The sequence below is a fragment of the Ursus maritimus genome, unplaced genomic scaffold, assembly GCF_017311325.1.
Source record: "Ursus maritimus isolate PB19 unplaced genomic scaffold, ASM1731132v1 scaffold_16, whole genome shotgun sequence".
NCBI lineage: Eukaryota > Metazoa > Chordata > Mammalia > Carnivora > Ursidae > Ursus > Ursus maritimus.
In genome coordinates, this window is record NW_024424008.1 from 9,217,048 (window position 1) to 9,230,933 (window position 13,886).

Below are 13,886 nucleotides of genomic sequence, written 5' to 3' on the forward strand. Positions count from 1 at the left end.
CTAACAGAAATGAGGAAGTGCTAGTTTAGGGAGGAAGGTTGGGGAATAACAGATTTTTATCATGATATATATATTCAACTTTTTATTATGTTAGCTCATGCTAACATGGGTAGACTAATTAAGTCGACTGAAGGAGTGAAAGGCAAGAAAAGATGGAAAGGACTTTAATATTAGCTCTTTCTTCTGGGACTTTTTTTTTTCATTTTATTTATTTATTTGAGTGAGCGAGAGAGCGAGCATGAGCAGGAGGGAGGGGCAGAGGGAGAGGGAGGGGCAGACTCTCCAGCTGAGTGGGGAGCCCAATGATTCGGGGCTCGATCCCAGCACCCTGGGATCATGAACTGAGCCAAAGGCGGACACTTAACCAACTGAGCCACCCAGGCGCCCCTTCTTCTGGGACTTCTGATGAGCCAATCAATACCTACTTACCAAATAATAAGCTAGAATATTCATTTAGGCTGAAAGTAGACTCTAGGTACACCATGCATGTATTTCAAGGACATGTTCTGCTTGGATAGCAAACTTTATGAACCACACAGTAACTAAGATAATAAAAATTACACAGAAACTCATGCCTATAAAGAGGCCTGTTTATTACTGATAACACTTCATTTGGCTAAAACCACAAGAAATCCACACACAAACACTTCAAGTGCAAATTCTCACAGGCAGTACTTATGATACACCCTGGTGTTTTCATCGGAAAAAAAAAAAAGAGAAAATGTTGACAAAAACTGGTAAAACGAGCACAATTTTGATCTACTGCTACACAGTCAGAAAAATAATTCATTCTTAACTGCATATATTTTATCTGGCATATTCAGTGATGTATACAAAGTTTATTTTAGCCTCCAACAAGAAGGCCTCACCATATATACAGATGCAGATTCTTGCCTGAGTGCCTCTTGTGAGATATACGATGACTCGTAACAGTGGACAAAAATATACCAAATCGTATCAACTGAGTTGTGACTCACGTGGAAGGTAGCACGAGGCGGCTCAAAATGGCACCTCTACCCGTGATAATAAGTCCACATAGATACTTTCTGAACCCACTTGGCCAACACCTTGCTCTGAGTGTTAAATACTAGGCATTATATATAATTTTCCAAACAGGAATATGCTTTGCTCTCTCAAAAGAAACTGAGTATTTAGGGGTGTGCGTGCTTAATGACGATGATTTATTATCAATTTCAGTCATGAGAATTGTTTAAAAAACTGAATCCGAAAATTAACATTTTTGATTGTGTCTTAAACTATTAGCTGCTTTAAAATACAATCCCCTAGTAACTGTTTCAGGTCAGTTTAATTTGGCAGTAATGCTTTCAGAGTTCAGCTTTTAAAATGCAGGGACCAGGCTAGATCTGTTCTATGTTTCTGTTTCTCACCTTAAGGTCCGTGTACCACCGGGCAGAGGCAGCGACTGGGGAGGGGAGGGGGAGACCACTGAGGCCCTGTGATCGACAGGGTACTCCTTTCCGGCAGCACCGGCTTTCGGGAGGACTGAAGGCATCATTTTTATATCGAAACAGTTTTATTACGGGGAATGCAAAATTCAGCTTAGATTTTTATGACAGAACACGAAATTTCATGAGCGGTGGACTGCTTCGGAGTTGGCTCTTGGGCCCTCCCCCCACATATTCATCCTGCTCCTGTGCTTTACGGTTATGCTGGTGGGAAAACTGGAGAAGCAAACCTTAGCTATGCCATGTGCCCTTTTCTCGGTCACTTTACTCATTCTGATACGTCCTCTTTTTAAGGTATATAGTCTTGAACTAACAAAGAGAAAAGGTGGCTTAATGAACATAAGGGTCTGGTTAATACTTTAAAGTAACCAATGGTAAAAACTGACTTGGTTTTCTACTGGAACTAAAGAAAGTCATGCCGTGTCATGTCCTGCAATGAAAGGTTCTCTTCTTCCCACTCGGACTTCTTATGGCTTATGGTAAGATGCTCTGGGGGACAAACGTGAAAAAAGATTTCCTCAAATTTTGTGCTTTGGATGCCCCAAGTACAAGGAGACCTGAAATAAAATGCGAGATTGATTGACCATCTGTTTTGATTGGTAAGACTCTTTCCTCATCAGTTTCTAGAGCAATCTCAGAAAAAACAAGTGAATTATAAAAGGCCATAATAAATTAACATATAGTATCCAGACGGACCAAAAAAGGCTATGAAATAGATTTAAAATTACTTCTTACAATGCCTTAAATATTCTCACAATAACACAATAACCAAAAGTAAAAAACAAAACCAAAAACCAAACAAACCTAGGTTATGAATCAGTTTAAAGCATTCTGAATGAATACAGTTAAGATTTCTTATCAGTGAGGTAATAGAGCAATAGCTTTTCACAGTAACAAAATGTAGGAGGGCATCTAGGGAAGGAGGGAGGTAGAGAGAAAAAGGCATAAAATAAAGTTATCCAAGCGAAATTTGGATTTTTCAAGCATCACAAACATCAGTGGAAAACATCGGAAAGAAATACCAGTAGCAGCAGTTCATAGAACAATTTCTCCATTAAACTCCAGCTAATATCTCTGTCGCGTCCGCTCCAGAAGCTACCTCCTTAAGAAACAGGAGGCCTATTTCCTACATAAGGATATTCCCAAGGTATCCAATCTCTTAGAACCTCTCTGTCTGCTGAAGTTACTACATCCGGATAACAATACAGTTTAAACAGAACCCTCAAATATCCTATAATGCTATACATTCTTCGAGATGAAGAAAATGGTGTTCAAGTCTCACTTAATTTGCCAGGTTAAATTAAAAATAGTACCCAAGCAGGTCTCTGTGCAGCGACTGCACTCATGCATCTACTATTCAACGTACACAAAAACTCTCTTGTGAGCTACATTCTTCTAGATAGGGAGCGACACTCACATGTCACTTTCAGGGCTCTCTGTGATATCAACATTGTTCCAACCTGAGTTTTAAAAAAAAGCATTGGAAGAAACCTTTAAAAGACATTTAGTATATCCCTTAATATTTAAGTGTGTTATTTAGCTTTTTTGAAAAGGTCCTCATTCTCATTTATTCTGTCCTCACTGAAGACAGAGAACAGTTTGTCCTATCACTTCTTACTTTAAGTCCTTTAATAAAAGATTCAACTAATAATCTTAAGTTAGCTCAACAGCTTTAATTCTCTGAACTTCTCACAGTCTGTGTTGTATTCCTTTTTATTTCTGCTGTGTCCTCCCCTCCCTAGCTCCCATATGATCCTAAGACACAACGTCCTAGCAGGAATTGAGTCAGTAAGAGGGGTGCTTTTTCTCACCTCCTAACATGTGGCCTCTTTTTAGTGGTGCTAATAAAGGAAAACAAAAGGTTTGCTATCTATCTGCTCATCATTGTAACAAATACACACGGGTAAACAACTTGCCCACAGCCAGTTCACTCCCTACTTTTAGAGAGATGAATTCGCCCTTCACAAGAAGTATTTCCTGTGCCATCGTGTTGACCTTTCTAGTGTTTATTTCTACTGCTTATTTTCAGTGTATGCTTCGATCTTGCCCCACTAGTTCATTCTTTTTCCCCCAAACTCTAGAAAAGCCCAGTTTTAATCTACCCACTGAATGAGAATGGATTCATTTTCATGATGTTGTTCATGAAGAAAAACCTGAACAACGTAGAGCCCAAGGCTGAGACCTACAGTCCAGCACTCTTGTCTTTCCTGGTCGGCGTCCGTTACTAAATTTATCCTGTGAGGCAACTGTACATCACTGTGTCAAGTTCATGTTAAATATCATGCCGATATAGACGTGAGAGCTTGGCTAGAATCAAATAATTCCCTTAATCTATACACTTCAGGAAATTTGTAACATTTTGTTGATTTTAACTTTGGATTTTTAAATTTTTGAGCTAAGAATATAAGCTTTAATAACTTTTCATCTTGCTTAAGATGACTTAAACGTTGCATTACATTAAAGCACCCGAAACTGTTCTCCTTATAATAGAATGACAATCACGACACGGCTTTAGTGATTATGAGTGGGCTAGCATATCATTTTAGCTCCACTTTGTTCTTCGGTCACTGAAACACAGATACGAAAGCCAAATATACATAATTTTCATAGATATAGCATTGCTCATACCACTTGGTAGAACATAGGCCATCTCCTAAATTACATTCCACATTCCTAAAAGTAAATAAAACAAAAAGGTCTGCACATTTCTTCTTCGGTACAAAGCCTTTGAAAACAAAGTCATTCAGAAGTATGGTGCTCTACACTTCGCTAGCTGTCTGTTACCTGCAGTCATATGAGACCTAGCTACAGGAAAGGAAGGAACAAATTAACAATAGTGGCAATACAATAATTTGAAAATTATATTTGCTCTATGGGAGTTCAACCAAATGTGAGCTGATAGAGCTGCACAAACCATGCCATTAGTTACTAAAGAGTCGAATCAGTGCAAATGTTATATTATTATTAGTATTATTTAGGAAATAAATTCTCTAATACCAGTTATGTCCCATTAGCAATTTGTTTAGTATGATTATACCCAAGGCCTTGTTTTTGTTACCTCTTAACTATACGACATGTGTTTAAGTATTCTGAGAGTTGTGTAGGACAGGATACACTTAAAGAAAATTAAATAGTACTTCTCTACTAAGACTTTTTTAGAAGACTGGAGAATCAACCAAAAGTGACCTTCCAAAATTTTTTTCCACATTGAGGGGCGCCTGAGTGGCTCAGTCAGTTAAGCCTCTGATTCTTGATCTCAGCTCAGGTCTTGATCACAGGGTTGTGAGTTCAAACCCAGCACTGGGCTCCACGCTGGGCATGGAGTCTACTTGGAAAAAAAAATATGCAAAACTTTTTTCCACATTGAAAAAGATAAATAGTACTCTTGAGATCAGGAATTCTACAGTAGCCAGCAAGATGTTAGAATAAACTGGACTTTAGTTTTAAATCATGTAGTTTTAGTGTTTCATAACACCTAAAATCTGGATATTTTATTTCTTAGTAAAATTAGCATTACTTCATCTGATAAAGGGATAAATCTACTTATAAAAATGTAATTCCACAGTCAGACTTTTAAATAAATTCAGAGCTCCTTTCTCAGTTCAGATTTTTTTCTTTACCTGAAGGGTGTGATTATTGACACTTCATTCTTACAAGGAGATCCTTAAGCACAGTTACATTGAGTCTGATTTTATTAGGATTTTTATTTACATTCATAAGATTTTTAAAAGGGCAAATTGATCTGATATGGAGGGGAAGCACCTACGTAGTTTGGTCTGAAATAACTGGCTGAAAATTAACTGACTAAATTATATTCAATACAGGAACACTGCTTTAATTCATACCATACCCTGAGAAGGCACTAAGAACTCTGACAAGAACAAAGCCACTAGGAGCATTGCCACTATTGTTTCACATTCAGTAAACATCAGAATTTTAAATACGTACAATAAATTTACACTGCACCAAGAGCACCTGAAACCACATATAGTAACATCTGTTCTAAGCTAGAAATGCTAAGACCCAATTTCAAATACTCTACTTTGTAAGTTAATACCTATGATGCAATAATGACACTTTCCCACACTATGCTGGGAGCAATGCCATTTTCTTGTCAATTTTATAGATTAATTTCCTTAACTAACTCTACGACTATATAACATTTATCTGCCTTTTTAAAAAACCGTGCTATACACAATTACAATATGGAACTAAGCTTAATCACACTTTAATAAGAAAACTCACTTATGTATTGGTTTTTTTTTCTGTTAAAGGAAGAACAATGTGGTACTACAATACTTTTAATGCAATGATGTTTGTTCAAGATTATGAAAAAATTCGAATCCTTTCTCTCCAGACCATTTCCATTCGAACTTATACAGTTTGTTTCGTCAGCCCCCCAAAAGAAAGAAAATAAAAGTACAAAGATACTTGGCCAGATGAGATAGAGAGAGAACGCTAATGCGACTTCAACGCACGGAGCTCCTGGTTGTTCTGTTCCATGAGCCGGTGCGCAGTCATGGCGTCCTGGTGTGCACTACACAGAACGCCAGGTCAGTCCATTTCTACTGGGCTCAAGAAAATTCTCAATCAAAGCCTCAATGAGTTTCCTCAGTTCCTCTTCTAGGAAGGCAGTGTCACTGAAGAGAAAGATGAAGCGTTTTGAAATTCTTGATTTTCATCACTTGAAGTTTTGTTTAAGCAGGGGATGATTTTAAAAGGAGAGGATTTTAAAAGGGGATGATGAAACACTTTGTAAGCCGAAAAGAAGTTCACTCAGTTAAAACAAAACAAGACCAAAGGGGGGCGGGGAATCACACACAAGAAAACACCATGATCACAAACTGAAGTTGAACTGCATTCGAGGGAGTTTCTTGGTACATGACACATGGATGAGTTTCAGTATATCTACAGATTTCTCCTGGGTCAGGCAATTGAATGGCCTAGAACACCCATACTAGGTATTATGCTAAAATGGCTTCCTGAAATACTTTGAAGAACACCCAGTAGATATTATGGGATGATATGGCATGACTCAGATAGAGAAGGGGGATGGGACTAAAAAAATGAGACGCTTAAAAAATAAACACACATTTATATATATGTGCTTCAAAGTCACCACTGCTGTTGCCCAAAACGTTTCCAGGAAAGCCTCTTTTCAACTGTCTTCATGATCATTTGTTATTACATTAATAATCATCCTTTATTCTTAACCAAATACAGCATTACCCCATTTGGTTTCCTTTAAACTCTACTCTGGATGACTTCAGGACGTCCCTTTTTGCCCCCAAAGGAAATAAAATCTACTCTTAAATGCAAAGATATAGGGACATACAAAATAATGTACCTTGGACTCTGAAGGCAATTCCAAAGCATCTGTTTCCCCAAAGTATATTGATTCGTGACAACATTATAGAGGGTACTACTTATAATAAGTTTAAATAGCCTTTGAATATGTTTATTAAAGTCAATTTAGTGACAGTTCATACTCTTAAAAGGAAATAAATTGGGCAGATTAAGTCGAATCATATTAGATGTACGAAATGAATATTTGACAATAAACAAATTGTTTGTTGATCATTTCTTTATGTTCATCATATAATAGAGCTCACAGAACCTTCCCAGTAATAAAAATTCACTAAAATTTTAAAATTCAATTCCCAATGGTCCAGCTGCTTTGGAAAATAGTCTGGCAGTTTCTCTGAAGGTTACACAAAGAAGTACCATGTGACCCAGCAATTCTCCACCTACATATAGACCCAAGTGAAACAAAAACATGTCCACACAAAAACTTGTGCACAAACGTTTATAGCACTGATAGTTGTAATAGTTAAAATGCGGAAATAACCCAAATGTCCACCACCTGATAAAAGGATAAAATAAAGTGTTATATCTATACAATAGTATTAGGCCAAGAAAACAATTTTTTAAAAAAAGGAATAAAGTGCTGATTCATGCTACAACAGGGGTGAACCTTGAAAACGTTATGCGAAGTAAAAGATGCCTCACCAAGGGCCATATGTTGCATGATTCCATTTATACGAAATGTCCACATAAGCAAGTCGATAATCACAGAAAGCAGATCGGTGGTTGCCTAGGGCTAAGAGGGAGGGGGATGGCAAGTGACTGCTAATGGATATGGTGCTTCTTTCTGAGGGGAAGAAAATGTTCCAAAATTGATTGTAGTAAAAAAAAAAAAAAAATTGATTGTAGTGATATTTGCACAACTCTGAATATACTAAAAACCACTGAACTGTATGCTTTGAATGGGTACCCACTGTACATACTGAATTTTATCTCAATAGAGCCTATATATATTTAGATTTATATACATATATAGGCTCTATATGTATATAAATATAATATAAATATACATAAATCTAAATATATATAGGCTTTATATGTATATAAATCTAATTATATATGTATATATTTATTTAAAAAGTCAATTCTCACCTCTGCTCGGGTAGTGCACACATCTCTGCATAATACTTTATCTTTGGTTCTGTCCCGCTTGTCCGAAGAGTAGCGACACAGCCATTTTGAAAAGTAAATGTAATCATCTGGCTGTTTTTACTCACAGGCAGCACCTATGCCCAAGGATGAACAACAGCTTAGTTACACTCGGTACCGTTTTCATGTTCGAGAGTTGTAAAATACATTCTACTTATGTGAGGTAGCTACAGGAGTCAAATTCATAGGAACAGGAAGTGGAAGGCCATCGGCAAGGGGTGGGGGGAGGGGGAAATGGGGAGTTGTTTAATGGGTATGGACTTTCAGTTGAGCAAGATGAAGAAGTTCTGGACATCTGCTGCACAACAAGGCAGACAGAGTTAACACTGCCAGACTGCACGTTCGAAAATACTTACGGTGGTCAATTTTGTTATGTGTTTTTCACAATTAAAAATATTTTTTAAAGCATTATAAAATACAAAAGATTACATACATAATAATTCATAAATACACCATATACTGAACATTCATAATACAGGCATCGGGTTATATACCTTACACGCACGATCTCCAGGCCTCGGCAACAATCTTCCAGAGCAAATATTACTGCCAATTTACTGACATGGCTCAAAAACAGTAAATGACCTGGTCAAGGTAATCAGCTCAAGTGGTGGAAGCCAGGTCTACCTGTATCAAAGTCTAAACTGCCTCCACAGTTGCAAAGGGCTTTACAATTTTGAAGCACATTCATGGACAGTTTATCAATAGTCTCTAAAGCAGAGTGCACGTGTCCTAGAGGACAGGCAAAATAATCCACTGGAGTACAAAAAATTTTTATATTTTTTACCTAAAAGTTGAAAAACGAAATGAAGCTTTACTGACGTTGAACATATGGATTCATACTAGTACCCTTCCTGGACCACAGATCAGTCCGCGACGGTATTTTGGGGGACCTGTGGGGGTTGTACTAGGACAGAGGTGGTACCTTTCAGCAGGTGTCCTGAGCCTGGGCCTTTCCTTGAAACCCCTCCCTCAGTTAGTGGTACTACCATATGCCAGTTGCTTAAGACAGAGACCTTCCTCCCCTCTTTTTTACTCACAGACCATCAACTAGCAAGTCCTGTCTCTTCTAGTCTTTATGTAACTCAACTCTGTCCAACTCTCTCCATCACTACTGCTACTATATTTAATTCAGGCTCCCATCATCTCTCATCTCATTTTGATTACTGAAACAGCGTACCGACTGACCTTCCTGCCTGGGAGTTTGCCTCCCTCTAGCCCATCACACGTGCCGTTCCTCCTCGAACTCCACACTATAGTTGTAGAGAACTCCTTGTGGTTCTTTGGAGGAGAACATGCCTTCCTACCTCCAGACCTAGCACTTGCTGCTCCCTTTGTCTGAATACCCACTGTTCCTCCTACATCTGGATAACTCTTCCTCATGCTCAGTTCACAGGAGTCCTCTAGAATGTCTTCCATAGGCCCCAGATCTGAGCAAGGGTCTTTCCTATGCTCTTCTATGGCACCTTATGCACCCCCTGGCTGCGTTTATCATTTGGTAATGTAATCCCTGTTTACTTCCGTTTCCCCACTAGACTCTGGAGTGCAGAAACAGTGTCTTTGCCATTGCTCGTTCTCCAGTGTGCCTCTACCTGTAGCACCGAAGGGCTTTGGATAAATGCCTGTGAAGCACAGAGAGCAATCTGAAGTGTGAAGAAAAAACTCAGGAGGTCTGGACACTTCCTGTGTGACCACTGGGGCAAATTAGCAATGTCTATAGTACCTGCCTTACAAAATTGTTGTGAACGTCTGTGGGGAACAGATAGAAAAGTACTCTGAATAAGGAATATCATAACCCTTAAGGGGGTTAATAGGAAAAAAGCATCATACCAAGAACTACTCTAAGCACAACAACATTAGTGAAATAAAAAGAAGAAAAAATTGGATTCTTCTCTTCAAGTAATTTACAAAGACAGAAAAATAGATACCAACAACCGGGAACGAGTATTTGTTGATTAGATGAATAGACACAAAAGGAATAGGAGTTCTATTCTACGTAAGAAATTGCAGATTTCCCAAAATATATTATACCCCTAGCATCAGAGACATCAGGACATTATAAGTGGAAAGGTGTAGGCTAATCATCGTAACAATAACCAAATACATATGATCAGCAATTTATGGCATTTAAATACTTGTTGAGCACCTACCACGTAGGCAGGAGCTTTGACAGGCATAGAGGTATGTCAGAAATGGGTCTGCCATGCACAGCACAACAGTAACATCAAACAGAAAGTGATAAATGACAAGAGGAAGGGACAATATATAATGAAACCTCAGGAGGAAGACATCTAATTATGGGACCTGGAGGGTATACGGAGGAGGTGGCATCTGCCTGAAGTCTCAAATAATGGCTAAGATGTGGACTTGGCAGCAGTAGGAAGGAGAGGGAGACTGGGGAAATAGCTTGAGCAAAAATACAGAAAATTTTATTTTCATTTCTTTAAAGATTTTATTTATTTACTTGAGAGAGAGAGAGAGAGAGCCAGAGAGAGCACGAGGTGGGGGAGGGGCAGGGGGAAAGGGAGAAGCAGACTCCCTGCTGAGCGGGGTGGGATCTGGCCTGAGCCGTAGGCAGACGACTAGCTTAACCGACTGAGCTACCCAGTGGCCCCAAAATATAGAAATTTTTAATAAAAATGTATATAAGAAACTGTAAGTTGTTCTATTTGGCTGCAGGTATAGGGACGAAGGTTGAAAAGGCAAACTGCAAATAGAAAGGCGTAATGGTGAGCTTTGAAACGACAGGCTGTTAGACTTTATTTTCAACATCACACATTCTCCCTCTCCCGGTCCCTTTTTCTTTTTATCTAATTCTCTTTCCCACCTCCCCACCCCCAGGGAGGAGCATGCACCCAGGGAGAGAGGAGGACAGGATCAGAGGCGGGGAGCCTGTTAGTGGGATTATAACTGCTCTGGAGAAAAACAATGGATCCTAATTTCAAGACACAGGCTTGCACTTCCACTATTTTACTATAGTACAAAGTACTACAAATTGTTAAAAAAAAAAAAAACTTTAAAAAGGTACTTACTGATTTCTTATTAGGCTGGCTGCTGTCATAGCCAGTGGTAACGTCCCGTACGTGCAATATAGCAAATGTCCCACAGAATTTTGGATATTCTTTTGGAGAACCAAAATTGCGAAGCCTTTCAAATATACTTTTGATGGTAGTTGGATCGTAACACAAGAAATATGAAGTTTTTGAAATATGATAACCATATCTGCACAAAGATTTAAAGTGTTAAAATCAGATTTCAGATAACTCTTCAGAAAAGTATATATCAAAGATAAGCCTATTATAGTATCATATAGAAAGTGGCAGTCTTTAGTTCACTTTTAGAACTGTTTCAAAAGGACTGGCTATTTTCAAAACCAAATTTGGAAAGCTAAACGTAGGACCAAAAAATGAGAAATCTGGCAATCGGAATGAGAAATTCATAATAATAGAACTTACTTTTCATAAACCTTAATCAGTTGTTGTTTCAATGTTATATTCATGGTTTCCAGGTAAGCTGCCATCTCGGCAGCAACTACGGCTGCACTCACCCCATCTTTATCCAAAACCGAAGTGCCACACAGAAAACCTAAGAATTAAAACACATTTTTCTTTTCATTTATTTTTTAAAAGATTTTTCTTTATTTATTTGAGACAGAGAGAGCACCAGCAGGCGGGAGGAGCAGAGGGAGAGGGAGAAACAGGCTCCCCACTGAGCAGGGAGCCTGATGCCGGGCTCGCTCGATCCCACGACCCTGGGATCATGACCTGAGGCGAAGGCAGACGCTTAACGACTGAGCCACCCAGGCGCCCCTTAAAACACATTTTTTTAAAAAGTGGGAAAACTTAAGCCTATAATAATTTCAATAGTTTTACATTTCTTCAGAAGCACCAATGAATTTAAGAGCCTACTAATAGATAAAGCCCACTGATACTGAAGGTACTTGGTGGACTTTTAAGGGTCTTTTTTATTTCCAGATAAAAAAAAATGCATCTACATTATTTCTGAGTTCTCTGTGGTTTTTACAACTCAAAAGGCAAAACCAGAAGACAAAAATTTCTCTCCATAGAATTACTACATTTTAAAAAATGCTCTCATTCAAATTTCAAAGATTTTCACATTTACTACATACCAATCGACTCCTCAAATGCAAAAAGGACTTCTTTCCCATTTTCCAGGAGGTCTTTTATCCTACTTCCAATCCATTTAAAACCTGGTAATGTTTCCTGAAATGCAGAGAAGGCCACTCTAGTTAAGGGACTCCTCATAAATAGAAAGGCCTGTCACTAAATGCATGGAACACTTTCGTCGTGATCTTCTCTTATGGTTTTTGGCCCACACAGATTTATATCGTGGCGAGCACAGAGCCAGGAAGTGCTCGGATTCATATTGCCACGACTGATGACCGAACATTTACTGAGCACAGAAATAGGTGATTTACACCAAATATAATCCAGCATTTGCAAGTGGTGATCCATGCGGTCACAAAGTAACATGAACACACACGTATGTTATGATCATCTACTACTTATCAAGCACTGTTAACAGGCACTTTAGATCATTGCGGTTTTTAGAGAGTACAAAAACTCTGCTGCTGAATTGGGCCGAGACTATGCTGTATGTTAAGAGACGGAGCCAGGATTCACTTACACTGCTTCTCAGAAACTGTCCTTTGGGCTGTATTGTAAGTACTAATATAAGAGCACCTATGAAGGTTGTGATTTAGTCCCCCTGAGTAATCAAAGGCCATAAAGCTTTTTAATTTTGCACTTTCAACGTTATCACAGCGTATGCTTGAACCAAGTGTTCCTTACCATGATACCATGGGCTAAATAAAACCAAGAAAGTTACTAAGCCCTTCTTTGGTAATTAGGTTCGAGGACTTCCCATCTGATGAGCTACTGTTCACTTGAAAGGCATGAATGTTTTCAAGTCAACAGAAAGAACATGTGATACACACTGACTCTAGAGCCCACCATCACTAACTTATGATTCCCAGTTCACCTCTCTACTTCCTCAGTGGGAAAAAATAAAAGCCAGAACCTCTGCTGCCCTCCCCAGAACCAACAACAAACACAAGGAAGCAAATTTATAATACTGGTCATTAGAATCATGTTCTTGTTTCTCTTTTATGTTCATTATACTTTTTTTTTTTTTGCCATAGATATTAATGAGGAAAATGTTAACACTACTGTGATTCAGAATCTTAGGCTTGAATACATTTTCAATTTCTTCTCTTTAGCAATTTGTTTTTGTTGGTTTTTTAAGTAGGCTCCATGGAGCCCAACACAGGGCTTGAACTCACGACCGTGAGATCAAGACCTGAGCTGAGATCAGAGTTGGAAGCTTAACAGACTGAGCCTCCCTGGCACCCTGCTATTTTTTTTTTTAAGCCTGAGATTGAAAGTTCTATTTCATTAAAACAGGTATAATTTTCTTTTTTATTCAGCCAATTAGTGTTAAGACCTGTAGCTTGGCTATGGCTCAAGAAAAATCCCCAGAGGTGACATGTGCACTGATATTTGACAAAGATGGTGGAGGAAAAGCAATTTAACTGGCATCAGTCCTAGAAGCTATAAAAATTGTCAGCTTAACTCCCTGCGGCTCACAAAAGTTAATGATCTGTGCTGAGAGAGAGTTAATATTTGTTTTTTGGATGTAGAATCATTGGGTCTTAATTTACAATTTAGAAGACTGAGTTTCTTAAGACTGAACTTGAAGAGCCTAACAATGGTTGTGGATACCTACAATTTTTTGGAATGGAGTTTTTGTTACTGATGAGGTCACTAGGTGCCAGATCTTCTCAGTATGAAAACCAGATTTTGTGGTATGTAATAATTAGCATTAAGGCAATTTTTAAAGAATATCTTATCTCAGTTCCAGACATTCACATACTGGATGGATGGACTT

General features: G+C 38.4%; 1 protein-coding gene across 1 annotated transcript in view; it reads right to left on the bottom strand.

Annotated features, from left to right (window-relative positions):
• Nucleotides 1-574: 574 nt before the first annotated feature.
• The window catches only part of PGM2L1 (phosphoglucomutase 2 like 1), a 47,740-nt gene continuing 34,428 nt past the window's right edge, over nucleotides 575-13,886 (bottom strand). Inside the window, exons 10-14 of the mRNA XM_008707340.2 lie at nucleotides 12,109-12,202; nucleotides 11,435-11,564; nucleotides 11,012-11,201; nucleotides 7,923-8,056; nucleotides 575-6,106 (exon numbers count right to left, since the gene is read on the bottom strand). Of these exons, the coding sequence (XP_008705562.2) occupies nucleotides 6,004-6,106; nucleotides 7,923-8,056; nucleotides 11,012-11,201; nucleotides 11,435-11,564; nucleotides 12,109-12,202 (651 nt within the window). The 3' untranslated portion in view covers nucleotides 575-6,003. The remainder of the gene's footprint in view (nucleotides 6,107-7,922; nucleotides 8,057-11,011; nucleotides 11,202-11,434; nucleotides 11,565-12,108; nucleotides 12,203-13,886) is intronic.